Source organism: Vollenhovia emeryi, unplaced genomic scaffold, assembly GCF_000949405.1.
Source record: "Vollenhovia emeryi isolate VEMERY1.0 unplaced genomic scaffold, V.emery_V1.0 DF939124.1, whole genome shotgun sequence".
NCBI classification, from domain to species: domain Eukaryota; kingdom Metazoa; phylum Arthropoda; class Insecta; order Hymenoptera; family Formicidae; genus Vollenhovia; species Vollenhovia emeryi.
Genome location: NW_011967242.1, coordinates 3,474,190 through 3,492,959, shown reverse-complemented (window position 1 = coordinate 3,492,959; position 18,770 = coordinate 3,474,190). Strand labels below are relative to the sequence as shown.

The 18,770-nt window shown below is 46.1% G+C and overlaps 1 protein-coding gene across 1 annotated transcript in view; it reads left to right on the top strand.

The window, feature by feature from the left end:
- Positions 1 to 4,429: 4,429 nt before the first annotated feature.
- LOC105569491 (GATA-binding factor C-like) overlaps positions 4,430 to 18,770 on the top strand; it is an 85,167-nt gene continuing 70,826 nt past the window's right edge. Inside the window, exons 1-2 of the mRNA XM_012026001.1 lie at positions 4,430 to 5,019; positions 15,022 to 15,479. Of these exons, the coding sequence (XP_011881391.1) occupies positions 15,305 to 15,479 (175 nt within the window). The 5' untranslated portion in view covers positions 4,430 to 5,019; positions 15,022 to 15,304. The remainder of the gene's footprint in view (positions 5,020 to 15,021; positions 15,480 to 18,770) is intronic.

Here is an 18,770-nt window from a genome sequence, read left to right as displayed (position 1 = left end):
GTAGATAGGAAAGAATCGTTATAGTGCAAGCCACTCAATTCTATTGCTTCCAATATAAGTGTCAAATTATTGTTTGTTTGGAACATTATACGAAAATAGAGCGCAATAAGCCGGCAATTGGCGGGTCGAGGGGGGGGGGGGAGGGGAAGAAATAGAAAAAACGGCGATGTCAAGGAAGAAGTGAACGAGATCAGTAAACGAGGAGACACGCGAATGGACACGGTAGCTCTGCGTACGGTGCGCGATGGAACGGAGATCGGTTGTTAAAGAGTGAGGCAGAGCGAGGAAGCGAGTAGGCAACGGCGGCGGGAGATAGAAAAAGAGGGACTTGCGGGAGTCCGGAGGAGGGACGCGAGTCGACGGTGCGCGCGGAGGAGAGAGAAAGAGAGACGGAGAAACAAGAGCGGTAAAAATGAATCGATAGGCGGAGTTTTTCATGACGCGCCGCTAGAGGCGCTCCAGGTGGGGAGCGCAATAGGCGGAGTCAGGCTGATTTAGGGCCGCCATTTTGTGACAATGGACGAGAGGGGGTATGCCTATCTGATTGGCTGATCTACGGACTTCTCTCGTCCTGGACAAGCTTCTACAGATTGTTCGGTTGTACACACCGCCGGGTACTCCAGCCACCCGGCAACCCGGCAACGCCGCCACCCCACACCGTGGCTTCTCCTACCCCGTTACCGGTGATGTGGCTCTCTCTTCCCTCCCCTCCCCGCTGCTATATCATCGCGCGCGTATACCCGTATAAACGTACGTACCCGTGCGGCACATACACGGAGACAACACCGAGTCCCGATCGCGTAGCGGAGGAATCCTCGCGAAAAATTGCAAGCGTTTCGTATACAGCTCGCTCGCTCGCGCGCACGCTTTTATCTGCCATCAGAAAATGTTGATTGCAATATTTCGCTTCCGCTTAATCGAAGACGCGTTTGCCTCCATCTCCCTCGTTCTCGCGGGTCGAACGGACACTATCGCGTGATCTCCTTCGGGATTTTTAATTCGACAGAAACAGAGGAAGGAAAACGCGCGCGCGAAGGCGCTTTCAAGTGTCGATTATGCAACAGTCGCCTCGATGGTAGATTGATTAGATTCGCTGGTTAGCAATCGCCGAGATCTACACGACTCTTGCCTCACGATTGCGCTCTTGCGAAAAGCTGTTGAGCGTGTTGCCAAGAGCGCATTGTCGATTAAAACGCATTTCCCGAAACGGTTACAGCTTGTTTTTGTTCAAGAGATTCAAAGGATTACGTCCACTTTAGATTTAAATTTGTCCGATACTGAATTTCTCTTTATCTTACGCAGCAGTTTTACATTTGGCTCTTGCAGAACTCAATTTCCAATAGTTCCAATAGTAGCGTATTCCTCATCAAACTTACCAATTTCGTTTTCACTTCAAGAAATGTATGCATTTTCTAGTGACTTTTAGAGAGCTCGTTGTATTCCTCCCAAGATTTAGGCAATTAATATTTATCCGCGGTAATGCGTACAAACTGACGCCATTAAACAAATTCACTCGTCTATTCACTCGTCGCTAATCTAATTGTAAGATCAATAAGTGTGGAATCCAACGCTAATAGCGAGAATCCCGAGTTTTCGAACACGTATCGCGTATTATACCAATTATGTATCTGTAACGTGCTATCTCGGAAAAGCTCGAAGCCGCACAAAACGCGCCTAGCGTCGAGCATGCGATGTACACAAGAAGATTGTCGGTATCCGGCTACAATTAGTATAGAAGCGCTGCGAGAACAGCGGGCAGGCCAGAAAGTCTCGCCGCGCTATCGGATCGCACGACCTGGGCCAACCTGTAACACGGTAGATCGTCGTCGTCGCCGTCGTCATCGTCGTCGTCGCATCTCGCTCGGATTTCAGACTTCGGATTTCGAGGGGGGCGTGTGTATCTTAATCGCGGTATCTCATCTAGATAGGCCGCCGGCATCAAGATCGACGGCCCGCTCGCTCGTTCGCGCGCGCGACTTACACGTGTCGTGTATGCAATGTACACAGACGCCGAGACACGTGCGTGTGCGCGCGTGTATTGTGCGTATCGGGAATGTGTATGTATCTAGCCGGTAATCTTCGCACGTGGGGCACGTGGCTTGCGCGTCCGGGCCTCGTTTTCCTTGATCCGATCTAAATTCGGATCGGACGATCGCGTGGAGAAGGCGCGCGTCTCTCTTTCATCGTAGGAACCACACGGGGATTCCCAGCCACCTCGCGCGCCGATCCGACGGAATTATTCAGCATCTCGCCGGCTCGTGCTGCGATCTAGATAACCGGGTTTTACGCGATCGACCCCGATTCCCTTTCCGTCAAAAAGCGCGTCAACGGGTCGCGGCAAGGCCCTTCCGGAATGAATTACTTTTTTTTATACTCGAGTGACATATTAATTGTGAAAGGTTCTTTCCCTCTGCTTTTTATTTACGGGCGGATTTTTAACTTCCGCTTGATGAGAATATTAAAGGTAACGAGATTTTGAACGGCAAACGAGATTTAAATTGAGGCTTAAAGATATTCATATTGAGCCATCCTAATACGGAATTATTGCGTATCAAAATTGAAAAAGTTGCCATTGTGAAAAAGATGAGAGATTATCCGCGATAATTTCATTCGTCATTGCACTACGATGATACGTTAGATTCTCGATTGGCCGGCGCGTTGATAAATTGCCGACGTAAAATAGCATCGCTCGCGTTGCAGCTCGCAATATATTCAAAGTAGACTATAGAAATGTATCGTGCGTGTGCGTCCTGATGGAACGATTTGGCACTGTTGAGCCGCGGTATCTGCCAATCGGTGAGGACTGCATTAAATCCGCCTGGGAACATTGAATTTTCCACTCGCGCGCGGACGTCCCGCTGTGGACATTTCGAATCGCGTTCCGAAGCACTTCGATACCGTTGCTAGGTAGAACCGGCTATTTCCGGACTCGCGCAAATTACTTCTGTCAAAGGCTAGCAATTTGCTTATCCGTGTACGAATGCATTCCTTAAGCCAACAATACTATTTTTCCTACGATTGCTTACGAGAACCTTATTGGACGTAGAGTTTTAGATCAGTGGGTCAATTCTGTACACAGTTGGAAAATTTGTGTTTTCTTATTAAAAAAAAAACGCCGGTTAACACATTCATGTGTTAATTTAACATATTGCCCTCGTGTTAATTGACTTCAAATGTTAAATTATTAAAATAACTGAAAAGCAATGTTAAAGCAACAAAATGTGTACTTATTTTATAATCTGACACAATACGTTCTATATTATTAGTAACAAGATTTATCTGTTAAAATTTACAGAATAAAATGTTAATTTTATTCTATATGTATAACATATGAGTGAGAGTGATTTCGAACCGTCATTTGACTTATTACTGTAACATGTAAAAATTACATTTTTTAAAATTCATTTTGTCATTAAAAGTACGTTAATTTTACACAACATTTATTTCAAATTATTGTGAGATTTGCATTTATTTTGTGTTAAAATATTAACAGAGTATTAGTGTGATATCTGTCAGGTCAGGTTTAACACAAATGTTTCAACTGCGTATCTTACACTGTAGTGAAAATGCTGAAAGTGAGTAGCTTTACCTCTTTAAAATTGTCGCCTGATAAAGAGACAAAATCGCTCACTTTTAATATTTTCACTGTATTGTAAGATTGATCCCCGGGTGACTTAAAGGCTAAATCCTGATTGGCTCTCGTAAGCAATCCAGTAGGAAAAATAGTATCGTGTGCCGTTCGCATTATTTACGAATTGACTTCGATAATCAGTGCAAGTCGTGTGACTCGTCCGTACGTTTTTCTCCCGAGTGAAGGCGCTCCTCAAGCAACGCTCGTAGACACCTACAGATTTACTCCTTCGTAAACCGGTACGGACAAGATAAATGACCGAAGTGGACTCGATGCTCGAAAGAAATTACGCCTAAGCTAAGCGGGCACCGCCTTCCCTCATGAATATTCAGCTGGCCAATAGAAATCCGTCCCGCGGACGGCGACGGCCTAAAAATTTCAACCAACATCATCGATCGTCGTCCCGCGTCCCCATCTACCGCCGTCTTCGACTCTCGATGGGTCAGTATCCGTCATTACTGTCGTGTCTACGCTACTAATTTTACGAAAGCGCGAGACACTTGTCCCTTCGCCGTTCTCTCGCATATTCTCGTCAACGGCGTTGACAGCGGCGGCAATAACATCGTCGCCGGAGGAGCGGTACGGCCGCTGGCGTAAGTGCACACGGGTGAGTGGAGTGCACGTCTCTTCGTCGGAGCAGAGGGGGGGAGAGGGCAGTTACGCCCCTCTGGTAGGTTGGGCTCGCGGCCTGGTGGGCGGAGTCACGGGCGGCCGAGCGGCGCCGAGCGGCGCCGAGTGGCGCCGAGCGCGTGGGTACGTGGGGGCTTGAGCAGCGCGGTCTTTTCATCGCTTAGTTTCGTGTCGGTTGCCACGATAGTCGCATCGAGTCGAGTTCGCGCGCGCGCGCGTGCGTTTTTTGAGAAAAAAAGGAAGGGAAAAACTCCGAGAGCGAGAGAGAGAGAGACTCTACGGCCGCACCTTGCCTGTTCGATAAGACGAACGCGCGACGGAGAAGACCGCGAGGAGGATGGACCAGTAGGCGAATTTTGTGACGGAAGGCGGAGTACGAGACCGGGTGTGCGACGAGTTCACGCGCCAAAGTTCCATCTCGCGTACGCGAGGGAACGTTCGTCGGTCCTCGTTCTCCAAGAGACAGAAGGGGAAGCGAAAGGGAGGAACGGCAGGAAGAATCAACGAAAGTCGATCAATCTGCTTTGTCGCCCCCCTCTCTCTCCGCCCGCCCACTCGCTCGCACGCTCGCTCATCCGCCCGTCGAGCAGGACTCCCACGGACGCCACAATGTGCTGTGTGTGTGATGTACGGTGCAGTGTGTTGGTGCTAACTTAGTGATAACGATATCCCCTCCTCCGCCGCGCGTCTGTACGTCCGCGGGACCTACAGCGAGCTAGTCGTCCTGTTATCTCGTCCGGGGATTGCCGCGAGATAAGGTAAGAGCAGACAGCGTCGACGATCGTGGTCGCTTTGATTATCCGCGTTGATTGTTTCGCGACGGGGGGCACCGCGCGCCGTAGCGCGGCGCAAATACCGCGCGAACCGCCGCTGGCCTGGCCTTTATCGAATCCACCCCGCCGAGTCGCTTTTCCGATCTTTCGCGCAAAGCGCCAGGACCGAATCGGACTAGCAATTGTTGGCTCGGATCGAATTGGAATTGGCGGTGGACGATTGTCCTAATGAAGGCAGAGCGGCCAGTAATCGGCTCTCATTGGCTAGAAGAGAATCGTTGATCGCCAATCCCAACCGAATCCGAGTCAGCGATTGCTAGTCTGCTTCGGCCTTTGCCCGCCGTATGTCGTAATCATGATTGAATATACCTGATTATAATTGACAATCGTAAGTCACAATCGTAATTGAATGTACCTGATTACAATTCACGCAACAACTCTCACTGCCCAATTGTTATTCTTAGACTTTTTAACGAGGAGGATGGGAGAGAGAATTATAACAATCGTCACAGGCTCTGGTCTACGATACGTGGTGTAAACTTAAGTCAACGGCACACAATACTATTTCTTCTACTGGATTGCTTACGAGAGCTAATAAGGATGCAGAGTCTTAGATTAGATGACTTAACCAAGGTAGAGGAGTATAAGTCACCAGTGATGAATAAAAATTGAAACAAAGCTTCTAGTTGACGCAGCTGGCAATGTAATTAATTAAATGTTACATTGGTACGGCGTTTCGATCCAAGTATCAGGTCCTTATCAAGTAAAAGAACTGCAAACCAACCATGTCACAATTTTAGACGACAAAGTTGCATCCCGATTGGCTCTCGTAAGCAATCCAGTAGGAAAAATGGTATCCTGTACTATTGGCTTTATTCCGCGTATCGTAGACCGGCCTTAATGCGTTCGATCTATCGCAGCGCCCAAATGACACAAAATTATTCGACTTGCCTTGAAACTCGTCAATTGTCGCTGCGAGAAGGGTGACATTTCGTTTTAATCGGATCATGTGTCACGGAAAGGAAATCAATTCGCGTAGTTGAAATCAGGGTTGGGAAAGTTACTTTACAAAAGTAACTCGTTACCGCTACTCAAACACTCACGAATTGTCACTATCTTTGTTACTTTTTTCTTGACATCGATGCAATTAAATACAAGTTTCTCCAGTAAATATAAACAAAAGGTATAAGTAAAATTATATCCTCTAGTAAAAGGATAAGAAAACTGTCAGCTTAATTCGAGATCCACTAACGTACGGTTGCTGCTAGAAAATTTTTTAAATTGACATCGCTGTTAAAAATCCACTGACTACCGAGACATGTATGACATTGTGAATTTGCTGCCACAGACTCGTCAACTCGTTCTGTTTCGGCATAAATTAACTTGTTCAGTCAACATTAGATTGTACTTGAAAAAGACCCGATAAAGAGGTCGAAACGTCGTGACTTAAGATCACTTTTTGCCAGTCTGGTGGACTTTCTAAAAAATTTTCCCTTTGTTTAATTACCACTGGCGACAATAAGCTTCACTCAATTTGGCAAAAGGATAAGGTTCAAAATTCGACATATGCCAATATGTACGATTTAACTTTATTTAGTATTTTATAACTATATTAGGTATATATTGGACACATACATAATTTGTACTGCGATTGGTTTCTACACTTTTTAGTCAGCGAAGAACTACAGGCAAGACAAAGAACCAATCGTATTAAAGATCACTCAATTTGTTGTCTTCTGAATGCAACTAGTGAAAAGTGCGGTAAGGTAACGGTGAAAGTAACTACCGAAATCATTACCGTTACCGAAAAACTATAACTACGTTACCACGAACGTTGCAAATGAGAAAATGGGTGTTTTCTAGCAAGAGGCGCAGATTGACACAGTGTAACATGGAGAATCGTTTCATTCTTGCTTAGAAATAGTAAACACAAGATGAAGCGATTCATCGTGTCACACAGTGTCGCCTGTGTACGTTGCTGGAAAGCACCCAATGTCGTTATCCATTTGTTAGCAAAAAAATAATTATAACGCGTTACTTCCCAACCTTGGTTGAAACCCACTCTCGCTCCTAAATACTTTAAATATCGCTCGTGCGCAATCAGGCTGGCAGGACAACATCGGGTCTGTGTGCGAATAATGTTGTGACTTTCTATCATTGTGTTATATTCAGTACTACTGATCTGCGACGATTCTATGTCCAGTATTATTGATAAATTATGAACCGTTATGTTTTTACTGCTCGCCATCGAGTTTATTTTCTATGGGATCGGTGACCGTCGCGTTGCGTGCTATTCATCTCGTGATAGATTTCCTATTAGGCACGGTACATAACGCGGCTAAAATATTGCAGGAATATCCGAATCGAACTCGCTTCAAAGGGATGCTCCGAAATCCTTTCAAAATCCACCACTGTAAAAAAAAGAGAGATATTTCTGCGAGGATTTCTGTAATAAAAACAGACCTGACAGACTTCGGGACCAGTTTCTGGGTAAACATTTAAGCTCGTGTCTAAAGTGTTAAGGCCGAATCAGACTAGCAATTGCCGACTTGGATTGGATTGGGATCGGCGATTGCCGATTGTTTTCTAGCCAATCAGAGCAAAGCAGCCAGCGATTTAATCGCCAATCCCAATCTAATCAGAGTCGGCAATTGCTAGTCTGATTCGGCCTTTAACTACGTGTTGCGGATCGCGGATCGCATTTCAGTCAATCAGACGGGACAACTTCTGATCCAATTGGTTGAATTGCGGCGATCCGGAATTTCAATCCGACCCGCGATCCGCAACACGTCGTGTGACACGGGATTAACGCGGAGATCTTAGGAAATATTTAAGTGACGAACAATCCGGCCATTTGGCACTTTTCGGCAGTGCAAACAAATTGATTTTGTTTACCGACATTGCTCGAGCCTTTCTATGTCCGCAACTTACATCTTTTTTGGATAATTACACGATTCCGTTTTCGTACTTACTAATGTGAGCCAAGCAGGATGAACGCGAGAGTTTTCAAAGCGGGAATTCGAAGGTCCTTCGACAGGTAGTATTCGAGGGAGGAGTGAGGTCAACAAACTTGAATAATATAAGCTGCGTGACTATGCGACCCTTTTTTCCTTCTAGACCCTGTAACGGTTTGTCCTGCAGAAAATTAACTACGTCCTATGACAGATATTCTAAAAGATTCTTCGTCATCTCAGCTTTCCGAGCATCCTTTAGAGTTTCACACCTGAAATGACCGATGGCGCCTATGGTTAAACTTTTAAAACGCGAGGATTCCGTTTGTGGTTTCTTGTATTGTTTGGTATTCTTGTTACGAGTTGTACGACAATGTGAAAATTATTTTAGCACTCTTTGTTTGAAAGAAGGCAAAACTTTTTCAGGAGTGTTTAGTGACTTTACAAATACTTACTGAAAACTTGTCGACTCCCCAATGTGTCTACAGTTCACATTATGGTTGAGGTGTGAAATGAGTGATTGAGACAGTGGCAGGGTTTGAAATTACATAAATAAAATCGAAGATTCCTCATCGATATTTTTTCCTTCAAAATATTTATTGCTTGCCACTGAGCATGAATACTTTACAATCCCTGGATACGTAGAATATGTTTTGTACATTCACAATAGTGTTGAATTATTGCAAATATGTGCTTACAGTTTAATGCAATTTCATATCGAATAAATGAATGAGAATAACAATAAAATTAATAGCAAAGAGTTTATGAGCGTACGAACTGAAGTGATACTTGTGATAATTTTCATTTTACACCAATCGTTTTTACTTTTCTCTTTCTCTCTCTCTTTTTCTCTCGAGCTGCGTCAAAATACGAGCGTAGTTTCATTATGCGAATAAGAAAAATACAGTCTCCTTTCAGCAAATTATATCTCGCGATATTAAAATGACGTTAATTCGAATGTTTGTTGGATAATTGAAAGGAATGTGCTACTCCTGTATTTTTATAAAATTTTTAACGTAGGCATAAAATTTCTGTTATTGGAATTCTTTCACGAGAAAAATCCGGTTGCAACTCTAATATTGTGGCATGACGAGAATTCATTATACAATTAATTTATTTGATATTTGATATTATCATCGTAAGAATTTACTTAATCTCAGTTCCCGATTAATAAAGTTTTCCCGTTTTTGTAATTCCTGATTTTAAAAGTAATTTAATTGTCGCTAGTAACTTTCCATGATTAAACATTATTCAAATCGTTTTCGAATCGTTGAAAGTAAACGCTTAAAATTGATGTAGTTTTCATTACATTTTAGATTTCGTTACAGACATATAAAAGTAATTTTTATGAACGCGATAACCGATACAAAATACAAACTCGTATTTTCTCTCGCTGAAATTATTATTAAATTTTTAATTATAAATAATTTGTATCTTTCACAAGATATTTAATGTTTATATATGATGGTATAATAATTACACGTCTCCGATATCGTACGCATTTTCACGTGAGAGGAATTCGCTTTCATATTTCCTCTTCTCTGTCTGCTCGCAAAAAATACATTTTCTCTACAGAAAAAGACGTACAAGAGACATCGGAAGGGAAAATATCGGATAACTTGGTGATTTACGGACGTAACAAAACGACGGTATAAGAGAAACAGAGAGAAACAAAGAGATACATGAAGCTGGTATAATTTGGCTACTGTTCTAACTCGAGGATAGAAAAATGCGGGAACGATAATCCTTAGGTAGCGGTTAACTCTTTGCGTTCTGTCTTGCGTTCATCTACTAAACATAAAGAGAAGTTACGATACGTTAACGTACGTATACTTGCGATTTATTCGGATCCCATCTTAGCGGTCATAAAACTCGATAGCTCCTCCCAAATTTCATCATGTAGAAATTTTCGTAGGTCCCTTTTAAGACTTCCACTTTCTCGGTCGTCGCCGCTCACTCATCCTTTGCGTGTCTTCTTGAAGATATTTGTGATCGTTATTCCTGTGTTATTCTGTGCGAAAGAATACGCACAGACCTCGGGATTCGTTCTTCCTAAATCTGATCGAATTATCACGAAATTATCCTCGACTTTTGCACACACCTTGCGGACCCTTTCGCCCAAAACATCCTACTTTTAGGCATCATCCCCGGTTATCCCGTAAACGAGTGCCAATGTCCTTCCGAGCTTCGAAATTCACGTTTTTTTTCCCGATTTCTCGGACCAAGGGGAGTATCGTGTTACTATCCTCTCGGCGAGTCGGAGTCTCCCGCGTTCTCGATTATTTCGTTCACGATCCGTCGGCCGAGCGCGACGGACAAGACCGGCCGCGGGCCGCGCGATTTGCGCCTGCCAAAGCGACGCGTCGATGACGTCTCTCCTCTTATTTCCACGGCCGTGACAGTGCGTGTCACGGACCGGTGATTCCATTCTTCACCTCCCGACGCGTTTCGACGGCGCGCGAGGGAAACAGAATCCATTTTGGGACTCCCATCGGGTTATCATGCGTATATCGGACGTGTTCGAAGCCGCGAGTGAAATCTTGAAGCGTTCAAAAAGATCATGAGACGCCTTGCGTCCCTGATGCGGCAAGGCTTCGGCGTATGTAGCGTAATTTCGTGAAATTTTCGAGCGGTAGTTGAGTCATACTTATTTACGCTGAAGTAGTTCGACAATTTGAAGCTGGACTCTGCATCTTGGAAGTAAAGGGAATGACATGCGACGTATTGAAATGCAAAACGCGGTTATTTCTTGTTCTTGAAGCCGACAGGGCCAGATAAAATCGCTATATTCCGAAGACGTTGAAATGTGCTGACAAAATCGTCGGATTCTATTCTTCTACTCAATATTCGTATTACGCTATAAGTGAAATAGTGTCGTCACCAACGTCGGTTCCGATTCTGTTCCACTCGTCGAGACCTCCGTTAATTTCGACGCTGCGGTTTGGCTGTGTACATTTTCGAGTACCGGCCGTCGCTGTCACGACGTTGACGCTGCCGCGGACGCTTTTGAGGAGATTAACGAATTTCGATAAGATTAGCGACGTGATACGTGATCGAGGAGTTGTCGTCGATGGAGTTTCGTCGAGAGTGGACACAGTGATGTAACTCGGAGTAGATAAGATCCGCTAGATCGCAGGCGGCCTAATGAAAGTACAATCGAGCTTAAGTCGGAGGCGCAAACGAATCGCCGACGCTACGATCACGGGCGAATTCCTAAAAAAGCAAAACGCCCGGCCTCTCCCCGTTTCCGTTAGTTACGCGCAAAATATCGGGCGCGATTTAACGGCGTGATCAGATACGGCCGGATGGAAAAACGCACGGCCTTTTTTTTTATTTATGCACCGGTGGGACGTTTAATTTTTCGCGCGCTTGATTATTAGCGTTCTACAATTGAGACGCGTACAATAAATCGTGATATCGCGAGGAAAGTCCATTCGCACCGGTGAAAACTCGTTATGTCGATGTACTATTACGATCGATGAGATCATCTTTATCGCAATGAGCAAACGTATATGAATAGTACACGCTTATCAGCTGTAATTATTTCTTCGGCGGTTCAACGGACGTGCTCCAATTTGCTCGAACCTGTTCTCGTCACGGTCGCCGTATGTAATATTCGAGATATATACACACACGTAACGACGCCGATCTAGGAAGTAACCGCTTATCGCCTCGTCGTTGTAGTTCACGTGAAGAATCCGGATACTTTTTTTTTAACCCGTCCTTCGTTCGCACGTACGCCGAGTGTCGTAATCTCTCGCGCGCGGTTAAAGTCTACGATATTTTCGTGTTGGTTATCTAACCCGGGCTTTTCAATCGTTATCGCGGTTGTCGAATCGATGAAAATACCCATGGCTCACAATCCGTGCGAGCGATCGTAGGTGCATATCGGTCAAGAGTCCGATTTCGATTATCTAGAGCCGAGCGTGTCTTATTAGATTAGACAATTTCCTCCGTGTCCTAATTTTCATCGATTAGGAAAGACAAATTATCGGGTCGTATCTGTTAGAATCGTATCTATTTGGAAAGCCGAGGAGGAAAAAAAAGGGTGGCGGGGTTTAAGAAATCGGTAAGAAGAAACGAGTGTCTTCTTCAGTAGGATTTTCTTTTCTTTAAGAACGAGTTTCGCGCATTGGTGATTATTTGAAACTGCGAGAACACCCGTATGTTCCCCGTGGTAAATGTTCGAGCACGCTAATGATTTAAACGAGCGCTATGTGACGGCGATAAAAATAAAGTGCGCGGTGCGCGTGATTTATATATTGCCAAAAAAATATTATTCCGATCGTGAGATATCTCTGAAAAGTAATCGCCCGTTCGTCTTGCGATCGTGTCGTGCGATACGGTTTGATTGATCTGTTCAAATTTAGTTATATCTATGATCGATCGAGTCCCCGCGATTATCTTCCCGACGTTTCACGCGATAAAAATTGGACGACAATTTGGTACGTCAATACTTTTCGGCGCGGTTAATTAATGAGCCGCTCGATTAGTATATTACTGGTGATTGATATTAAGTGAATATCGAATATATATACTCGTAAGAAGTGCCTGGACTAATTAGGAATACAGGGTCGCGTTAGTGTCCGCGTTAAACGTTGTAATCATTAGTAGCGTGGTTGATAATATTATCCGTAATGCACGAAATATATTTGCAGAATTTGCCCATTGTATGTCGCGTAATACATTAACAATAACGAAGAATCTCGATAGCTCGGCAATCAAAATTAATCGGATATGCGTGTCACATTCCGCGCGGTATCAATCTTATCGACGTTTGTACGCTTTTTCGTGTGTATCTTATCGCGCATTGTTTTCGAGTGCTTTATTTGCTCCGGGGTAAGAGTGATTTTTAGCGCGAAGCCAAAAAAAGGAGGAATAGAAAATGTAACGCGATGAATTTCTTCAAGAATTTGCCAGCCAAGCGACGTCGAGCAATTTTCTACATTGATTAATCGGTTGCCGGCGTGAAATAATTCTTCAGGGTAATGCAACGTCCGAATTTATCCGAAACAAAACCACCACCGGCGTCGTTCTTTTTGCGCGTCGACAGATTCACTATTTTGCGGCTCCGACTGAAAATGAAACCTGTTGACCGGCGTAACCGGTTTCTCGAGAGGGATATTTTTTCCCGCCGGAGCCGCGAACGCGCGCGCGGCGTTATTAGTTTCTCGCGACAATAGAGATTCGCTGGCGGAACTCCACCTATCCGCCGGAGATAGCTATCTGATATTTCCGAAAACTCGTGTGTCGATAAGAACCCCGTCGCTCCGTTCCCGCCTCTCCTCGCGGGCCGCCGCTCTCTTCTCGCCGTCCCTTTTCCTGCCGCGCTCCTCTATCTGGATTGGGCGATTAAGCCGACCTGTCCCGGGTTACGTCATCGATGACCTTGATAGCCCATGAGCTGATTGATAAATCATTTCGAGTATTTGATCGTCAATCGTTGATACTCAGTATGTTCGCACTAAAGCGCTGATCAGGACCTAATTACCGTAGATCACGCTGATCGATTATCGGAATCCGACGCGTTACGCTAATTCAACGATCGGGGTAAGTTGGTTTTTCGTGCATTTCCTCTGCTTTTATCGGACCTGCGGTACCGAGGGGGCGAATTTCCATTAAAACTCCTTTCTTGCGTGAGCAACAATCCAGCGCTGTGATTGGAGAGGCTCTAGCATAACGCACGTAAATAAATCTGAAGACTGAAAATCAGACAAATAATCGGAAATCTGTATAACAGTTTGACTTATATATTAATTTAAAAAATATTCGCATTCTGCTTGAATCAACGTAGTAAAATGTTACTCGAAAATTTGGTTGCTCAACGTTGTGAAGGGCTCTTGACCCGTTCAGCTGACCATGTTTGGGTATCGCGAGCGTCGCGCAAAAGTGAATTTACAGTGAACAAAAACGTCGGACACGGGTCTCTTCTCCATCGCCAGTTGCCTTCAGCTATCGAGCTCGGCTAGAAGCAAGAATGGCGCCTCGTCTCTCGATCGCTCGCGAATCGCTTGGCGTGTTTTTCCGTTTTCGCGTCCGGTTCGCGATAGAGAAAGAAAGACCGGGGGGGGGGGCCGGGGAGAGGAAGAGAGAAAGGGAAATACCGTCTCTCAAAACAGGCGGCGCATTATGCAGCTTGTGCGCGATGAAAGAATCATTGAAGCGTCTCGTGTTTCGGTATTAATTTACCGCGTGCGTGGTCCGCCCTGTCCATGACACGCCGGTTCTTCCTTTTACGCGACAAGGGCGATATCGGAAAGCCGGTAAGGACGCACGTGAACCAGTGCGGTGTGCGGACGGGCGTAGCTTGTCGTCGGGCGCGTTACAAAGTTGTTCGTTACCCCGTACCCCACGTTCGTGTGTCGCGGTTACACACGATCGCCCTCCGAATCCGAGAAAGTCGCCGAGCGACGGCTTCATCGAAATGACGTGTCGGGGCACCGGCGAACGTTGGTCCTGATGGCGGTGAAATCGCGGGCTATTTGATCGATTAATTAATATAATAACAATTTTCGGATCTGACGGCGTCTTATTAAGTCAGCCTGGTGGCGCGTATCGCCCGCTTCTGCGAATGATACAATTAATAAATGCGCGCCGCGCGAGCGCACGTGTCTAGCCGTTTAACGAGGCCGTATATATCACGGAATTATTTATTGCTAATAAAGTTGGAATTTTCCCACTGTGCGGATCGCGTGGATCGCGTTCGACTAAGCACTCTAATTAACTTGATTCTACGTTTGCATACACCTCGTGCTTCTTACGGATAATTCTCAGCGCATACGGTAGCCGTATATTCTAAATTGCCGCGCGCTTCTGATCATTATAATTTACTCGTAAGGGGTGCCTAAAATAATCTCGCGCGTGTTCCTAAATATAGACGTCCTTAAATATACCTTTTGTAGTTGGCTGATTATCCAAGACATTCTTTTCCACCGCGTGATAAAAGAATTAGCAAGAAACAAAGGATAATCAGTCGAGATCAACGACCGAGCGAGGAACGACCGAACTAATCCGTGCCGTTCGATGTGTTTCGCAGGACGGAGGCCAGGAAGAGGTTCCTTTCGCTCAGCAAATCAGACCAAGATTACCTATGATCCCACTGGGCGTCGCGAGGACGACGGAAAAGGAAGAGAGGCGCTTTTGGCAGTACTCCTAATCTTCCTCCCCTACCTGCCGCCCGCCCGTTCTCTCTCTCTGCATTCCGCTTTCCATCCCTCTCTCTCTCCTCCCCTTCTCGCGTCTCCTCTTCCCGCTGTTACTTCACCTGCTCGTCGTACTTCGGCAAGCGATCGCAACGCACCGAAATCTCGTCGGACACGATGGACATGAGCAGCGAGTCGAGCGCTAGGACGTGGTACGAGACGCCCAGGTCGCTGGAGCCGCCTTCGGGGGGTGCCGGAGTGGCTGGAGTGGTCGGCAACGATTACAGGGGTTACTACCCTCATGCCGGACCGACGGCGCATCACCCCGCAGCTGCCGCACACTACGCCCACAGTAAGTACACATACCGTTCTCTCTCCTTTCTTTAATCGCTTACACTTTCTTCCTATCTCTCTCTCTCTCTCGCTTATTCGGATCTGCTCGTTTTTCTCTCCGTTTTTCCTCGCTGAGAAGCCACCGTCGCGGTTCAACGACCGACTGCTCGCCGACATTTCCTTTGAAGACTTAGCGAGGTCGAAATTAAAAGAAGCGAGGACCCTCGAGAAAGGGTCTTACCTTTTTTTTTAGCGGCGGATACTGTGCCGCTATTAAGAAGATAATACGTATAATCTTCGAACCACTTTGCAGCGTTATCGATTGAAATCCGCCTCGGTGATGCCGATGCGTGCACGGCAGAAGCTCTCTGTAGCAATACTGTTTGTCGCGAAAACTCGCGCTTCTCCGCCTTCAAACGCCAAGTACTTGTTTCCGAAAGAAACGATACGGTATCAAATGCGCCAGATATAAAGGAGTCGAGGCGAACCTTGTGGCGAATCTATATGATAAAAGCACGCGCTACACCCCGCTACTGCTTCTCGCGTGTTTCACGTTGCTGTTGGGTCAACGACCGTCGAACAGTCACCTCTCTCTCTCTCTCTGCACTACTCATTAATTAGAATTTCTATATTTAATTAACGAGGCGTCTCCGAGGCTATCAGCGCCATCGAATGTCTCCCCTGATGCATCGCCATTTCGCTCCTCCCCCTCCCCGGCTAGATACCTTCCTCGATAATTAAATTTCTACCGCGGCTGATAGGCGCGTGACATTGTACCACTGGGAGGCCCCGGGTGAGTGACAGCCGTAACATGCCATCGGGACAGTTTCTTAGCGCAGCGCTAATCCATCTCGAGCCCCGAATACGACAAGGCGAACCCCCTCGAGATGCTCTTGAGCGCGCACTTTCGAGCACGCGAGTGCGTGTTGTGTACCCACGTGCCGTCTTTTTACGCGTCCCGTACACTTGACTCCGTTTTTCGCCTGTAGTCCTCTCGATTCTCGCCAGGTAAATGACTTTCCATTTCGAGCACAGCCCTTTTGCCACCTCTCTAGCGTGAATGACGAGACTTCTCTAGCGAGGAACAGAAACGCGCGGCGAGAAACAAGTACGATTAGCGCCGTACCGGCGACGGCGTAAATAAAGCAGCAGGAGCGTAAACGCAGGAAATGTGTGATTAGTTGTCCGTAAAAAGGAAGTCATCCTGGGGGATAACGTAAGGAACAACACTTGACAGTTGCGTACGGGGGAGAGGATAAAAAATATATTTAAACGTGGCAAAGGGAATAGATGAAGTCTTGCGGTGAGAGGAAGTCGCGAGCGCGATCTCGAGTGAGATTAGATTAGCAACTTCAGAAATAAAGGAGAGAAGCATATTTTTCTTACCGCAATTTTATTTGATATTCATTTTATCTAACAACTGTTCAATGAACCGTAGTGACACAAACTGTTGAGGGTAAAACGAAAGCTGATAAGCGTCTCCCGCCGCACATGACTTGAACTCCGTTTCAATCAAGTTTCTGTTCTTCGGTACATAAGCCATGTTCCAAACTACATCGCCGGTTTCACTTTGATTGCGCGCTGCTAATGCGCGAAGCGAAATTTTCTATCACGTGTACATCTAGTCAATAACAAACAAATCGCTCTTTCCCGTTTTTAACTCTGTGCTTTTAAGAAATTCCACGCGAGAAAAGATTTCACGGCGTCACGCAAAGAGAAAAAGAGAATCGTTTCGAGGTGAGGCGCGCTAGGCCGATGGTGTGTACACTCTAGATGTACGTAATCTCGATAGCTCTTTCGGTTCCTCGCCGTTGGCCAAGCATGAAAAAGCATAGCGTAGGTAAAGAAATGTAGGCGTAAGATAGAGGACGTAAGGACGAGAAGAGAAGAAGACGAGGGAGAAACGAAAAGGGAAAGAAGATGAAGGAGGACGAGACGCGCGAGCGTTTCGTTCGAGTCTCCACGACGCGCTGAGGAAAATTCAAAACAAGAGGAGGGAAGGAAAAGGAGGGAACGTCAAAAGAGGGAGAGGACGGAGGACAAATGACGGACGCACGGACGAGAGGAAAGGCAAAAGGCCAAAAAGTGCACGAGGGACCGTGGAAGAAACACGATACAGCCGGGCCAGATCTTGAGGCCCTGGAAGACGATATCCCTGATTCGTGCCGACGTGCTTGGATCATACTCGGCCCTCTGTTAGCTCGTGGCCTCCAAAAAACGGCTCCCCTAATCAGAATCAAATCTGCTGTCCGATTGTACGTCGAGACGATGCGGAAAAAGCGCGGAATTTCTTGCGACTTCTGGCCGCGCTCTCGCCGGAGCGTCCCGTGCGTCGGCGATTGCTCTTTCCGCCGACAGAAATCTGCCGTTTGACTCGGACGGCCGGCTGCCTTTGATTTCCATCGCTCGAGACACGGAAAATCCCGATCCTCGTTCGAGCGCGTCCCGAGTTTTGACAGCCGCTGATGAGTAGGATGGAAAAGTGTCGACAGCTAATGAACGCCCGAAGTATCCGTGGTCTTTAACTCTTTGTCTTTAACCCTAACCACTGGGACACGTAAGTCCCACTTACATTTTTTGTCCCTCTTGTTTTCTTGGGATGTTAGTGTGTTAAGAAAGGAATAATAAACAAAAATGAATCGAACGTGAAAGAGTTAATTGCCACGATGTTATGGCAATTTAATCTGAAAGTAGCGATTGAACTTACATGCATATGAAGAGACTTTAGACTCTCTGAGAGTCTGCCTATTTGAAAATAAGATTACCCACGTTACTCGTCCGCGAGTAAAACTATACAGTGCACAGAATGCCGGTAGAAGTTTGCGTAGTCGGAATCCTTTAATTAGGAGCGCTAACAAAACTAAGTCGCACTCTATATTTGTGAGACGCTTTTACGCACGTTTGACGCCGAAGCCGGATCATTTTCCTGCAATTCCCGACGGAGCCTCGTTCAGCGAGAGTAAGAGAGAGGGGGGGGGTGGAAGAAAGAGATGGGACAGCGAGAAGTGATGCTAAAAAAGGAAAAAAATAAATAAACAAGATAGGCGGACGCGCACGGAGAGCGGGATGCATAATACACAGTGGTTGCGGCACAGACAGGAAGGAAGCGCAGCCAACCGCGAAGCCCGCGGGGTCTGAGAGAGGTGCATACGTAATTGCGGGGCCACGCGGGAGGCTCTCTTGTCTCTCTCTCTTTCTCTCTCTCTCTCTCTCTCTCTCTCTCTCTCGCTCCCTTGCTCTTTATCTCTTTTGTAAGTTGGGTCTTCCTCGCCATGCTCCTCTCCCTTCTCCGCCGTGCGCGATCCCCGTA